The sequence below is a fragment of the Neopsephotus bourkii genome, unplaced genomic scaffold, assembly GCF_033783945.1.
Source record: "Neopsephotus bourkii isolate Nb327-2 ecotype Australia unplaced genomic scaffold, CSIRO-AGI_Nbou_v1 NB_1154, whole genome shotgun sequence".
Classification (NCBI taxonomy): Eukaryota; Metazoa; Chordata; class Aves; order Psittaciformes; family Psittacidae; genus Neopsephotus; species Neopsephotus bourkii.
Genome location: NW_026901640.1, coordinates 2,383,470 through 2,398,456, shown reverse-complemented (window position 1 = coordinate 2,398,456; position 14,987 = coordinate 2,383,470). Strand labels below are relative to the sequence as shown.

The 14,987-nt window shown below is 44.6% G+C and overlaps 2 protein-coding genes across 3 annotated transcripts in view; one reads left to right on the top strand and one right to left on the bottom strand.

Moving 5' to 3' along the window:
- Positions 1-8,855, bottom strand: part of RPA1 (replication protein A1) — a 22,806-nt gene extending 13,951 nt beyond the window's left edge. Inside the window, exons 1-7 of the mRNA XM_061363421.1 lie at positions 8,723-8,855; positions 8,404-8,451; positions 8,063-8,141; positions 7,437-7,545; positions 6,627-6,715; positions 1,956-2,042; positions 673-805 (exon numbers count right to left, since the gene is read on the bottom strand). Of these exons, the coding sequence (XP_061219405.1) occupies positions 673-805; positions 1,956-2,042; positions 6,627-6,715; positions 7,437-7,545; positions 8,063-8,141; positions 8,404-8,451; positions 8,723-8,755 (578 nt within the window). The 5' untranslated portion in view covers positions 8,756-8,855. The remainder of the gene's footprint in view (positions 1-672; positions 806-1,955; positions 2,043-6,626; positions 6,716-7,436; positions 7,546-8,062; positions 8,142-8,403; positions 8,452-8,722) is intronic.
- On the top strand, positions 8,754-14,987 carry SMYD4 (SET and MYND domain containing 4). 2 transcript variants are annotated; one of them, XM_061363414.1, is made up of 10 exons: positions 8,754-9,094; positions 9,171-9,318; positions 9,434-9,523; positions 10,086-11,238; positions 11,544-11,726; positions 12,025-12,191; positions 12,833-12,965; positions 13,389-13,505; positions 13,851-13,974; positions 14,668-14,987. In XM_061363414.1, exons 1-10 carry the CDS (start codon positions 8,754-8,756, stop codon positions 14,816-14,818), a joined length of 2,607 nt encoding a protein of 868 aa, XP_061219398.1. In that variant the 3' UTR covers positions 14,819-14,987. The 2 variants fall into 2 exon arrangements, with proteins under 2 accessions (XP_061219398.1, XP_061219399.1); XM_061363415.1 differs by lacking the exon at positions 9,434-9,523.

The window sequence follows — 14,987 nt, the reverse complement described above, 5'->3', positions numbered from 1 at the left end:
CCTTCTGCACAGAAGCAGGTTTCAAATCTTTGACTCTTCCAGGGTACATTTCTCAGACAGCAGTTTGCCTGTTCTGAAAAGCCATGCTAGAACTCAAGAGCTCAATTATAGGATTCACATTTAACTCGGGTAATCAAATCAGTTTGCATAACTTAAAAATGTCATTCACGACATAATTACATCCTCATGCTTTTCAACAGAACAGTAGCCGAAGTGAATAGCTTACTGAGCTGTTTTGTCATTAAGTTACCAAAAAGGTTGCTTTAGGAGAAAAAAACAAAAAAGGAAGAGAAGTCAATTGATTTTCAACTAAAATATTAAGAACCTATCATGCTCAGCAGGGGAACTTCACCAAGACAATGCAGAGGCAAACCTTAGATTGTCAGAGCGTTGATGAAATTAATCCCCCCCTCAAAACAGCACAAAACCCCCCACCAAACAAGGAACAAAACCCAAACCAAAGCCCATACAGTTGTGAAGGGTTTTTTTTTGTTTGTTTCTCAGGGTGGTTTTGCTGTTATTGTTGGTTTCATTTGTTTAAAGTTAACCAATGAAGTCAAAAGAACTCCAAGAACGATTTGACAGAGAGTCATACATGAGAAAGCAAAAAGAAGCTATTGTTCCTTTAGGCCTGTGACATTGAGTAATACCTGGCAAACCACAACAACTCACTTTGATTGGTATGGATTCAGGCTGGCAATCGGCACTACTTTGGCCTGTGATCCCCCTGGCATCTTCATGGTGATGGAAGCACTTGCTTTACCAAACTGGTTTGAGGGAGGGTGGTACTTTGGAGCAGCAGGACCTTTCAAAAACCACAGCAGAACACAAAGAATTTCAGCCTTGCAGGCAAAAGCCAGGTGAAAACCAACTCATGGTGCAAGGTGAAGCAGAACTACTCCCTCTGAGCTATGGGGAGCCATGCAGAAGACTTAACACTGGGTAGGCACCTAAAGCTCCATTCACATAGACACCACAGCATGGCTAGAAGTTCATGGAATCGTTTCCACTCTTGGTCACAAGTATTTCCTAGACACTCTCAGACCTTTACAGCACTTGCACTGGAAGTGGGGATGCGTCCACAGTCAATCACTTAAACCATATTTAAGAGGGAAACAGCTAGTTAGTAGTAAATCATCTAAAATATGGCACATCAAACTTCAGATCTACACCATTTAAGGGAATAACTGAGGAATAGTACTCCTCTATCAAATAATCAAATAATTTCCTGACACAAAGCAATACTGCTAATTCTAAACTCATTCTTGTCAATGTATAAGCATAAAACTCTTACAATCAGCTTTAAGTACAGGAAGGAAGAGCTTGTTTTCTGCTGTAATAAGCAAGTGTCAGAACTTTACTATTTAAACTACTTCTTAAACACATGGATAAAGAATACAGACAAGTTAAAGCAGCACCAACAGCTAGGACTGACATCTTTCTTGCTTTAAAAAAAGTCTACAAGCTGACATTTAAATTGACAGCCTTTTTCAGCATCTCATTAGAGCCTTGATCAAACCCCCTTGCATTTATAGATACACTATCAAATAACGTCAGTCCTGTACCACTTAAATTCTTTGGCCTAAACATAACACATCTGTTGGCCAGCTCTACACTGCAGCCTGCTTGTGTGTCCTTAGAGCACTGTTTCAAGAAGGCAGAATTCCATCAGGCTAGATGTTCAGTTTATACTGCTCCATCAGTTTTCCACCATTTTTCCCCCTTGGGAAGGAAGAAGGAAGTGGAACAGATTTTCCCCCTGTTTTTAAGAATTTATTATTAAATCCAAGTGCACGATAGCCTCTTGAGAGAATTCATCTTGTCAAGCTATGGGTTAGTGTTTAATGAAGCATTTCTTGTGCAACACCATCACAGAAACATTCTTTTCCTAATTTAAACTACAGTTTTGCACCACAGAAATGGAAAGCAGAATCCCTGCCCAGGATTATCCTTACCTGCCACTGACAAATTGCCATTTGGTTGCTGTGGTTTGCTGGGTGCTGAGCTTGCCACTGGAGCTGAAGAACGTTGCTGCCCTTGCCCTATAATCAAATAGAGAGACCACAGAGTACAGCAGGGAGCACAGTAATTAAAACTACCTTTAAACCTTGGTACGAAATAAGACTGGCATGAAGAAAAGCTCATTTAAAACACAGAATACATGCTAAAATTCAGGTGTTCTAGACACAGCAGTAGCAAGCTCTCTGTTGAACCATATTACCATGGAGAAATTTCAGTCAGATCTCTTTCCTCAAGCGACTGCTTTCTACTTTGAAAGAACTCGGGGTTGACACTTATTTAAAAGGACACCACTGAAGTAATCTTGACAACTTCTCAGTGGTGATAGGCTTCCACTGCTCTGACAGGTAGTTTCTGTTACTACCTAAGAGCTAAGAAAGAAAAACCTGTAAGAGAATTCCCTCTTGAAACTCAGAAATGGTCAAAACCCACTGGGGAAAGTCAAACCTGAAGCTAACATAAGACAAAGAAAACACCTGCTATATTTTATTGCCAAAATATGAAGATATTTAACGTGGGTGTGATGGAGTCGTCATTTCAGCATTCACCAGGGTCCCTCTTGGGACGCAGCAGTCTATTGCACAGGGAGAAAAGTGATGGCATAGTAAGTACATACTGTTCAATTTTTCAGATTCCAGGACTTTCACTTGCCTTATCCTGATGATAAATTACACAAGAAAGAGCACAGTGACTTTATCTAGAGAAATAGTACATTAGAAGACTAATCTACCATTCAAAAATTTAAATTCCTTTACAGAATACTTGTCCTATCCTATTTTGCCTCCAGATGAGAAAATAGCCAACATCATCCCATCTCTTTGGAGGCAAGTTATGCTTAAGCCGCTGGTTGGCAGGAAGTCCTAGGCCTGAGCAGACAAAACCTCCCTGCTTTGGGATGCGAAGATGGTCAGAGAAAGTGGATAAAGAAGGTCAAGACCAAGCCGTAAGCAACACAAGGAGCAAAACCAGAGAATCCCATACAGAAGGGCAAGAAAGGATGGCACAGAAAGGAGGAGCAACACAGGGAGACCCTGATGCAGCATCAGCTGATGTTGGATAGCCTACAGAGGTAACCCTCTGCTTATGTATAATCCAGAACAAGGTCCTTGCACTAAACCCAGTCTGCTCCTCTAAGTTGCCGCAGTAGAGTCACATCGGTGAGCTGGTGACAGCAATCTCCCTGGCAACAGTGACGTCAAAGAGCAATGTGTATTTACTGCAGAATCCACTAGATGGAGAAACCAGATTTCACCCTCCTCAGCTGCCTCAGGTATGGGGAGGACCCAGGTAGGGTCAGTGCTCATCACCCTAAACCCATCTTGTGTAAGGAGAGAAGAAAGGGAAAAACCCAACAAAACACACTGAAAGTTAAAATGCCTGGTCCGGGGAAGGATACTGAAGAAGAGGGATGTGCCTATGAAACAGCAAGAGATTTCCTTGCTACTTTTGTTCCAAATGCTTTTTCCCCCTAGGGTTTAAAAATAAACCCAACACCAAAAACTAAACCAAAGACCACTACATACATTAGAACCTTCGCGTGTTATGAAACACACATTCACATTTCAAGGGCTGCCTACCCATAGCTGGTGTTTCTCAACAGATTAAGAATATATTAACACATTTCTGCATGTGTTCAAATACAGAAGTAGCAGAAATATCTCTCCAGTTTTCTCACTTGTAGAGTTTAAGGACTCAAACTATGATTTTTTGGTGGCTGGTGGCCTACAGATCACTCAAGGTGCTCAGAAAACTCTCTCCTCTGCCTGGTTTTCACTGTTAGTTTTTATTACCAGAAGCTGAAAACACTTGAAATACCTAATGACATTTCTGCTCTATATCCCGAGTTAGTCAAACCCAAGACCTTCAGCTAAAGCCAGGAACACAGCCCACTCTTATTTAATAGCTGTAGAACAATCATCCTCTGCTTCCAATGATTTGCTGCCAGCAGGTACTGCTACAGAGCCATGGTGACAGAAAACCAGTCCCAGAACTGAGCAGCAGGATGGAGGGGGGGGAATGGAGGGAAGAAAACACACTTTTGAAAGCATGTACACCAAAACACAATGGTGGGATGGGCAAGAAGAGAGTTCAAGTGAACGTGTAAGTACACAAACATTTCAACATTAAAAGATTAATGACAGAAGTTCGACACAAGTAGCAAGCAACTGTCATAGTAAGAAGGAAGTCCAGCACCAGAGTAATTTGAATGAGATTAATGACAGTAATAACATTACCATCTAGTTTTCAACAAGAAGAAAACCTGCTCAGTCTTCATTTTCAATACTATTATGAAATGCTGCCTGAAAAGGGTTTCTTTTCTTATGATATGTATTAAGAAGATTGTGTCTCCAGTTTTCTTGTTAGGCAGATTAACCACCTACTGCTCAAGTGGAAAGTGGCCAAAAGCCAGCTTCTCACTCCCTGGGTCCTACTGGGGTATTACAGTCAATGAAAGACTATTCCTTAATCCTAGATCTAGCAACTTGACATCTGTACTTCAAGTGAGACCAAAAGTGGGATTTTTAGAATACCTGAACTTTTCTCCATGAAAACCACAAAGTGCTTTTAGAGACTCATTGTGCTTTAGCTGAGTGCTTCTCAGAAACACAATCTCTCAGTATACACAGGAACTTAAAAGAATCTGCAACTTGAAATATACCTCTGCCATTTTACCAAGGCCTCCATGACAAAATCAGGCAGCCCTGTAGAGCAGAAGCATGTTAAGCACACTTCATCTAAACTATTACTGTCCTCTGTAGATGAAACCTGAGTATCAAATAAAACAGGATGAGGTCTGCAGAATAAAGTTAGCTAAAATGAAATGCACAACACTTCAAATCCAGCATCTCTTAACTACCTACTGCAACACCACACTTACAATGCTCATAGACCCGTAGCATCTCCAAAAGTGTTGATTTGAAAATGTCATCGCCGCGTACTTTTGTAAACCCACACAAAGAACACAACTTTGATCAAAGTCATGGAAATTTTACCAAAATTTACAGTCTTAAAGGTATATTTTCAGCTCAGTTCTGTAACATAGCACATTCCCAGGCGTTTCTAAGCAACAATATAACTGAAAAACACTATAGTTCACAAGCTCTTGTACCACACAAGCAAGGGAAATGGGAAAAAGGCACAAAACAGTCTGCTCCACAGCTATTCTGAATATCTTGGTCTCTACAGCAACTGTGGGATTAAACCATAAAATCTGAGATGTCAACACATTTTTTAAACAGCAATTAGCTAAGTAACTATCAAAGGAACAAAGGATTCTTTTAGGCTCATTTAACAAACGCCCCTTTAATTCCCTAGGAAAAAAGAAAAGTTAATAAAGATGTCTCTGCCTTCACAACTAAGTCTAATATCTACCTCTATTAGTAAAGGAGCTTTTTAACCAGAATAGCAGTGTACCTATCACTACTGTCTGTCCAAAATATCCTACAGACAATTTTTGCCACTGATGCGTGGTCCCTAAGTAATAAAAAGATATTAGTTCACTTCCACTGGGGTGGGATCAAGAAAAGCAATTTGCTATTAAATTTCAGCAATTATCTGTATATACATCAATGACAGAGCTGTTCAAATATATTCTCTGAGTGCTTATTATCCTCTCTTCTTTAAAGACTAGAATTTGAAGAACAGAACCTACTTCTGAATGTATCTCAGGGGAAGGGAAGATATATATATACATATCAATTCAAACAAATGCTTTCCTGAGAACTGTGAGCTCAGCACATGAAAATGAACAACACAGTTACTTATGCAACGTAATAAACCCAAAAGATTCATGGCAGCACCCAGTGTATCATGGTTTTCCAGGTGGCAGAGTAGGAATAGGTGCTTAGGGAAGTCTGGTCTGTATGCTGGCCATGTTTTCATGCCATCCTCTCCTCTATGTACTTTGAGCAATCTAAGTTTTACTGCTTCCTGAACCCAACATTCATGCAAAGGATGTATTGTTATGTTTAACAGCCTTTAATGGATTTTTCTTTCATGTCTAATTGCTTTTTGAACCTGTGCCAACCTTTGGCAGCTACCTCAACAAGTTCCATAATTTAACTCTGCAGTTTAGGGGATGTGGTACAGCCTTTGTTTTAAAACCGCTACCTGACAATAGGAGAACTCAAGAGCATCAAATGAATGCAGAAAAGGAAGAGAGATTCATCATTCTTTATTCATCCCCTCCACACCATCTTATACTTTCATAGATCATTATTACATCTTCCTCCTCCTGTTTTCCTTCCCAACAGAAGAAATTATAATCTATTTGATTACTCATTATGAGGAGACATAGAATAGCTGCTGCATACTTACAGGAACTCTAGGGAGAGACCATTAACATGGAATAAAAGCCTGTCGATGTTATCATAGATACTCCTCAATACCATGTAGAGATTGAATATTCAGCCATGGTGAAGAGTTTCTTAAAGTATGGACAAAACCCATTTTATGTTACACATACAGAAAGGATTTCAAGATCTGGACATCTGCTGCAGGCATAAGAAAGCTGCACATGTCTGACTGCTGCTTTTAAAGGGAAATAGCCAGTTGAAAGCTATCATAACAGTCTGTTCAGAAAGGTACTGGTTACAGAGGACACTCACCTTCGTTATACGGCACTGGGTTGCCAATAGTTCCACCAACCATATCAGCAGTTTTCAGAACATTTAAATCCATCAGTATAACCACTCTCCTACAAATACAGAATAGACAGTGATAAAGACTTCCCTCTGCAAGTCTGTCACACTCTGACTACCCTTTGCAGCACATAAGAGAACCAACCATTAGGGGCTGGTTCTTTGAATGAAGAATCTGGAAGACAAAAGCTCTGCCTACTTAGGCCTCCCCCAAATATGAATTCAGTCCATATTCTCCTAGACACATACATAGTCCAGGGTCAGGCTGGATGGGCCTTGAAGCAACCAGCTCTAGTGGAAGGTGCCCCTGCCCGTGGCAGCGGGTTGGAGCTGGATGAGCTTTAAGGTCCCTTCCACCCCAAACCAGTCTGGGATTCTATGATAGTTTTCCTTTAATCACACCACTCAGACCCCTTCTTATTTTGCAGTATCCTACCTCCCTTCCCTCAAATTTTCCTAAAAGAAAGACCAGATTCCACACCATTTAGGTAAGAAGAAATCTTCAGTTTCTTTTCCACAGCAGATAATTTTAAGTGAATTTTAATAAAACTATGTAGAATTTGGAGGATTCCAACTGAACTTTACATTACTAAACCACTGTATTAGACATATCTGAACCCACTGCAGCCACACTCTGTTTCTGCTACTGCTTGTGCTGTGCACATTCCCTCCTGCACCTTAGTATTTTCATCACCATTTGAAAATCCCAATAAAAAGCATTCAGCATTTACAGAAAGTGCCTTTCTGTAGGACTAGGCTGCAAAGTAACATACATACCTTCCATCTTTCAGGCTGTTGACAATGAACCTGTTAACCTGGCAAACACATTGTGCTGACAAGCGTTCCTCTTCCACCAGAGAGTTCAGCTGTGTGGCCAACATGAATGCTGCAGAAACAGAAGGAAAACATGGAAACAATTAACACATTCCAACCTTAAAAAGGGACTGCCAATAGCTTTTCCAGCCAGCCTAGTGTTGCGTTAGATCTATAACTTGCTCAGTTAATACACAGAAAACAGTGTAACCACTGACAAGACACCAAAACCAAGCATCAGCTATATTGCATTTATTTTCCCAAATTTCAGGGTGCAGTAATAGCTAGAATAGCCAATGAAGTCAGAGAAATATTAAGTCAAATTACCTTAAAATTGTTATAAAAATACACATAGATTTCTATATTTTCTTTTGTTTTTGTGAGCTTGAAGCTCACAAAGAAAGTCTCAGAAGAGAATGACTGTCTAAACGCTAAAACACAGTTGCATGCTTCAGAGTCTGTGGTTCCCATAGAAGCCACATTCTCCTCCAATTCTCATTTCACTTTGCACCTAGCCATTAGACCCGGATCTTTAATACCCTTAGCATCCCCACACTTACAAAGCTCTCACTGCAGTCTATCATACTTACAGGACAGTGTGTTCACCCCATCACTCATCAGCACTCGGTAACGTGGTGGCCCATTTCCTGTCGCAATAGCCCGCGTATTCTATGGGGAAAAAACAGATTATTAGTGCTTATTTGTTCAGAAACCCTTCAAAACCATGAAGTGATTAACAAGTGACCTTTATTCAGCTTAGTTTTGGGGTTTTAAGCACTGTTATCAAAAGCATAGCCATGCAAAACAAAATTACAAGTACATCAGCCTTGCTTGGCTCCTCTGACATGGAAGTTTGGCTGCACTCAGACGCCTACAAGGAAGCACCCACACTCACTAAAGGACTGGACAAGAGGCAACGGAGTGTACTCACTATGACTTGCAGTACAGGTTTGCTGACGTTCTCCCCCTGCATTATGGCCTGGAGAAGAGAAAAGCATTACGACCTCGCTCAGGAGCGCTTCAGACCCACAGCTGAGGGGGGAATGCCCGGGAACCACCAAAGACACAGGAACTACCGTTCCCGGCCACGTCCCATCGCTGCCTCCCAGGACCAGGCCCCGCTCCGGGCCTGCTTTCCTCCCTCAGGACCGGGCCGGGCCCGTTCTCCCCAGAGCCAGGCTTGACCCCACAAGCCTTCACCCATCCCAGCCCCGAGCCCGCCCCATCCCGGTCCCCCCGCAGACCCTCACCGCGATGGCGCCTTCGCTCAGCCCCACGCTCATGGTGCTGCGTTTCCAGCCGCGCTCCGCCACTACCGCCAAATCCTCCCGCCGCCCGGAGCCGGCCCTCCTCCTTCCGGCGCGCGATTACGTCACCACCGTGCGTGCTCCAGACGACGGTAATACAAGCGCTCCTATTGGTTCTTTGGCGCTGTACGGCGGAAGTGCTGTACCGGTGTATCTGGGCGCCGCCATCGCAGTACCAATGGCGCTGCCCGTAGAGGAATGGCAGCTATGCGCTGCCCGGCGCTGGGCCGCGCTGGACCCGGCGCTACGGGAGCGGTTGACGGCGGCGTCGCTGTCGCTGCACGACACCGTGCGCCTGGGCTGCGGCCTGCTCCGGTGAGCCGCGGGGGGGAGTGGGATGGGGAGGAGCGGGGCTGGAGCGCGGAGCTCACCGCCCGGCCGTGTCCTGCAGGCCTGAGGTGGAGGCGGCGGCTCTGCAGCGGTTGTGCCGCCGGGCGCGGGTGGCCAAGGAGCCGGCGGCAGCGCTCTTCTACAGGGAGGAGGGAAACCGGTTGTTCGGCCGCCGCCAGTACGGTGCCGCCGTGAGGCTCTACTCGCAGGTACGTGGGGAGAGGGCAGCCCCCGGGACGGGGCCCTCACAGCCTGGGGCCTCCGTTCGAAGATGCACCCGTGAGGGGATCCCCGTTGAGGGCCGCAGCTTCTTGGTCTCCACAGGCGGCGTCCCATGAGCTCCCCGGCAGCCCGGAGGTGTCCCTGTGCTTCGCTAACCGCTCTGCAGCTCTCTTCCACCTCGGCTGCTTTGAGGTAACTTGTGATGGCGAAACGGGTCCGGCCTGGTTCTGTCCCCACCGCCGAGCTCCTGGGGGTCCCCAGGCAAGGCTGCATGCACAGAGCGCGGCTTCAGGCCTCGTGTCGTTACGAGGTGGGGCTGGGGGATGAGGCCGAGCACTCTCTGAGGTATTAGCACGGTGTTTGCATGCAGGGTTCAGGTGCAAACCCTGCAGTAAGGGGTATTTGATTGTTAGAATAGATCAGATGTGCTTCCGAAGCAGTGCTTAAAGCATCCATTGATACTTTCTGAAGGATTCCTTCTTTGCTTCTTGCTCTGTGTCAGGACTTATTTGGCCAACATCATCAAGTTGTGGCTGCCCCATCCCTGTCAGTGTTCAAGGCCGGGTTGGAAGGGGCTTGGAGCAACCTGCTCTAGTGGAAGGTGTCCCTGCCTTGGAACTGATGAGCTTTAAGGTCCCTTCCAACCCAAACCATTCTATGGTTCTATTCAAATACTCTGCATCTTAGATGGAGTGAAGAGTACAAGTCTCAGCTGGTTTCGAGTGCATTTGGATGGCCTTGTCTTTGTTCCTAGGTTTGTTTGGAAGATATTGCCAGGGCAGAAAGTCATGGCTACCCAGACAGGCTGCTGCCCAAGGTGCTGCTGCGGAAAGCTGAGTGTCTGCTGTGTCTGGGAAGGCTACAGGAGGCAGCAGATGCCCTCAGTGTGGTGGAGAATAAGATTGCTATGGATGGGATCATGACGAGCCCTACACACCAGACACTGCTAGGAAAGTTAAGTCAATTGAAGGTTAAAATACATGAGAAGGAGAGCTGCTCAGAGCCTGCACGAGAAGCATGTGGTGACGTTCAAAGAGCATCAGAGATCTGGGAAGAGAATGACAGCATTTCAGGAGCATCTTCATCTTTGAGCTTGAATTTTGATACAGAGAGAGGACGTCACTTGGTGGCCTCCCAGGACATCCTTTCAGGACAGAGCCTGTTGAAAGAGGAGGCCTTTGTAAGCGTGCTCTGCCCAGGGGAGAGCCTTCTTCTGCAGGACAGCAGTGAAACAGCATGGGATACTCGAGTCACTAATGCAGATCTTTATTGCCACCGGTGTCTGAGGCAGCTCCTGGCCTCAGTGCCTTGCTGTGGGTGCAGTTATGCAAAGTATTGCAGCCAGAAGTGTGCAGATATGGCCTGGGAGCAGTACCACAGGACAGAGTGCTCCCTGGGACCACTGCTTCTCACATTAGGGGTCTTCTGCCATGTTGCCTTGAGGACTGTTCTACTGGCAGGTTTTCCAGAGGTTAGGAGGCTGGTGGAATGGTCCCATGATGATGACAAGGACCTTCATAACACTGAGGCAAGATGCAGACATCTTAGTGAGGCAGCAGATACAAGAGCTGGTAGCAGAGGTATCCCTGGTTGTAATGACAGTGGTCAGTACCAGAGTTCTTACCAGGCTGTGTTCAACCTTTTGCCACATGCTGAGAAGCACAGCCCTGAACATAAGTTCCTTTGCATGCTGAGTGTCGTAGCTATATGCAGACAATTGCAAGAAGCTGGCCTAGAGGCTGCTGTTCTGAATCAGGAATCATCTGAGAAGTGGTCCAAACCAAAGCCTTGTGAAGAAACATCAGGTGAATTATCTCCAGAGCTGAAGACTGTGGCAGAAGCGATGCTGAGGCATATGTTGCAGCTGCAGTGTAATGCACAAGCCATCACTGTGATGCAGGAGTCAGGTAAGATAAAAACTTCAAAGCCCTTCTCTGTTATCCTTACTCATCCAGCTTGTGTAAAGAGATTGAATGCTCAGTTCTGAAAAGCTCCCTTTGCAGATGGGAATGACTTGCTTAAAACATATGGCCTGTCCCATGCTGGCCTGTTCTTTGGTGCACAGGTAGAGGGTATTTAGCTATTATTTATTGCAGCAACATACCAGAAACCTTTCTACCAGTCTCTGCAGTTGGTCACAGTGCTTGGTGCAGAAGTTGCAGTGGTTACTGAGCTTTCTTTCTCAACCTTCTTGTTTTCCCTCTGTCTTCAGGGTTCAGAGATGATGCTGTTGTAAATAAGAAGCCTGTGCGCCTGGCGACAGCCTTCTTTCCTGTCCTCAGCCTCCTGAACCATTCCTGCTCACCCAATATCAGTGTGTCATTTAGTGGCACAGCTGCCACTGTCAGGGCATCGCAGCCAATCCCAAGTGGCCAAGAGGTTTTGCATTGCTATGGTAAGTGTTAACTCTCTGTTTGTCTCAAGGCACAAACATCCTCTCGCCTCTACTGGTATGCTAACTGATTATTACTACTATTAATATCATAAATCACAGTATAATGTTGCTTATATATAAGCCTTGATCAAAGATGTCAATGTAGAATCATATCTCCTGAGCCCACTGTTTCTTGGTCTTCAGTTATGTCTTCTCTGAAAGGTGCTATGTCTAGTCCCAAATATGAGAAAGATATATTTAGTCTGATGTTAAGAACTGTACCTGTTTGGAGATTTCTACCCTTGCCCTCCCTTTGCAGGGCCTCATCGATGTAGAATGAGGGTTGCTGAGAGACAACGGCTTCTCAGACAGTATTTCTTTGAGTGTCGCTGCCAGGCCTGCCTTGAAGAGTTAAAGTCTGATGTCAAGAGTGTGGTGGCCATGAGAAACTCATTCTGCTGTCCTGCCTGCCGAGCTCCAATGCAGGTAGTTCTTCCATAGCTGTGATTGTATAACTTACAGGGATGTGTTTGGGTCTTTGGGAGAGTCAAGAGTTAAAGAGCTCAGTCTGTGATCTCTGCACCTGTAGAGTCAAGAGAGTATCTCACTGTGCTTAGCAGCTTTCCTGTAATGTTCTTGTATGTCAGCATTATAGGGAAAATAATGCCTTTAACAGCAAGTTAAAAGCCCTTTGAACTTGTTGAAGGAACTTGGGAATATCAGGATGATGGACTCTAGGAGAAGGAAGATATTTAGGGAGGAAAATGGGGGCCTGGAGTCTACAATAGAAGGTGTGCATACAGGGGCTGTATGTAGAGAGAGTCACACTGCAGTTCACAGGGTGTGAATTAAAACATGAGGAGAAGCCAAGGCAGTACGTGTATTGTATGAACATCAGTTGAGTATCGCATAACCCTGCTTTGGCCTAATCTATACCTCACATAGTAATAGCTATTCCTGGAAGTTTATCATCAAATCAAATAACTCAATAGCAATTTAAAAGCAAGTCACTTTGTTTAATGAATGCAACTGAGAAACAATTTAGCCTCTCTATAATACAGTGCAGAGGTAACAGAGATGGCAAGCTTTGAGTTGAACAGGAGTGATCATAGGGATGATTTCCACAGGGGGAAGACATGCTCTGCTGTTCAAATGAAGCTTGTGCAATCTCAGTCAGCAGAGAGAGCCTGTCACACCGTTTACAGGATCTTCAGCAGCAAATCAAGAATGCATTAGAGCTGCTAAGAGCCAGGAAGGCTGGTAAGGCTCAGCTTTAAGGTCAGCAGCTAGTGAATACACATCGAGAGGCATAGTTTTAGCCATGAGAGGGCACTGTTGCTTATGCAGTTGGGGTCTCCTGGCACGCAGCCTGGTGTCCCTGGGGACTTGAGCTTTAGGTTTTTTATACCCATGGTCTGGGTGTTAATCTAAGTCACACGCTGTTCCATAGTAACCTAAAGAGCTCAGGGTAAGATTGGAGTTACACATTCCCAAGCCTTGCTTTCCTGGGGTGAATCAGGCCAGCACTGCATTACAATAAGCAGGGTTGCAGAAGAAGTCAATGTTGAATCCAAATCTAGCTGTGTAAGATACAAAGATGAGATTGGACTGATTTTAGTTCCTGGATGATGGAAAGTTAGAAACTGGGCAGTAGGATTAATTTTATACCTTGTTTTGTTGTAGATCAGGCTATTAAAATGCTCCAGAAGTGTCAGATGGAAGCTGGAAACCTCTTGTCTCCAGAGCATTTGCTGATGGGAGAGATGGAGGATCATCTGGCACAGGTCTATGCTACTGTTGGTATGGCATTGTCTTCTCATTGGCTTTAGTTTTCTGACCTTTGAATTTAACATGACTTGCCTTTCCTCTGACCAGCCCTTGTTTCCCATTCTGTTTCTCTGATTTTGACAGCAGGGCTTTTGGAAAGAGTGCTTTGGCCAAATCTGCATCCCCAATAGCCAATGAACGTTAATGTCATCTCATGTTCTAGATCCCCTGTCCTTGTTCTGAGGTCAGCAGCCTCCCAAGCACACTGTGGATGCAGTTCATTGCATTTTGCATAATGTCAGATTCTTTGGGTGGCAGTAGCTCTAGAAAGTATTTATTCATGACTCATTTCTTGTTTTGCTGTGTTTTTCCCATCAGGGAAGTGGCAGGAAGCAGCCAGACACCTGCAGAGGAGCATTGAGATTGTGGAAATGCATCATGGACCATCAAGTGTAGAAATAGGTCATGAACTTTTCAAGCTGGCCCAAATTCTCTTCAATGGGTAAATTTGCTCTCATTCTCTGTCCCATCCCTTCCACGCCCCACTCCTGTGTGTCTGACACAGCATCATGGGAAGTGGTCCTTGGCATCACCAAAGTGTTTCACAGGACCCCAGCAAGGCTGGCACAGGTACAAAAGCTGGCCATTACTCAAGTGCAAGTTCATTAACCCCACTGGGGATCACTTATACCTCATGACTCTCTTTGGACTCATTTCTCTGCTTTGTCCCTGTCTATTCTTTTCCTCTCACTGGCTCCATTTATTCCCTGCCCTATTATTTTGACAAATACCCACCCTTGGTGTGTGTATCTCAGTTGTATAATGTTGCTGACATCCTTTCAAAGGAGGAAACAAAATCCTCTTGCTCTATTTGGGCAAGCAAATCCCCTCACTGCCTCTGAAAATCTCCTCACAACACCTCCCTGTAAATGAATTGATTTTAGTGGGAGCTGCAGTGAGGAAGTAGTGAGTACCAAGATAATGTTTTAAGTGGTTTTGTCCATCTCTTTACCTGTCCCCTCCCCATCTTCCCTTTGCAGCTGAAGTGCACAGCTGGTGCTGAAAGGCAGTGGAGGGTAGGATCTGTACCCATGAACAGATTTAGGTTTCTGTTTGGGAGGGGTTAAAGGTTTTGTAAGTCAAAGAGCTGAATTAAGTGTATTTATACTCTGTTCTCATTCTCTTCCTATTTCAGATTTGCAGTTTCTGAAGCTCTGAGCACGATTCAAAGAGCAGAGGAGATTTTGTTGGTGCACTGTGGTCCACAGAGTACTCAGATCCAGGAACTACAGGAGATGAAGACCTGCCTGTTAGAGCTTCCCAGAAGCATCCTTCAGAGGACTTGATTTCCCTGTCAAAGGAAGGTGCAGTGTGATCTTTCATCAAAGCTAAGTTTCATGTGGTAAGGTAGTCGTGTAGGACAAGCTGGAAAATCATGTGTAACAACAACTTGAGTGAAGTCTGAAATGCTCTTTAGTGAGACTGTTGTGAATAAAATGACCAGTTGTAACATAA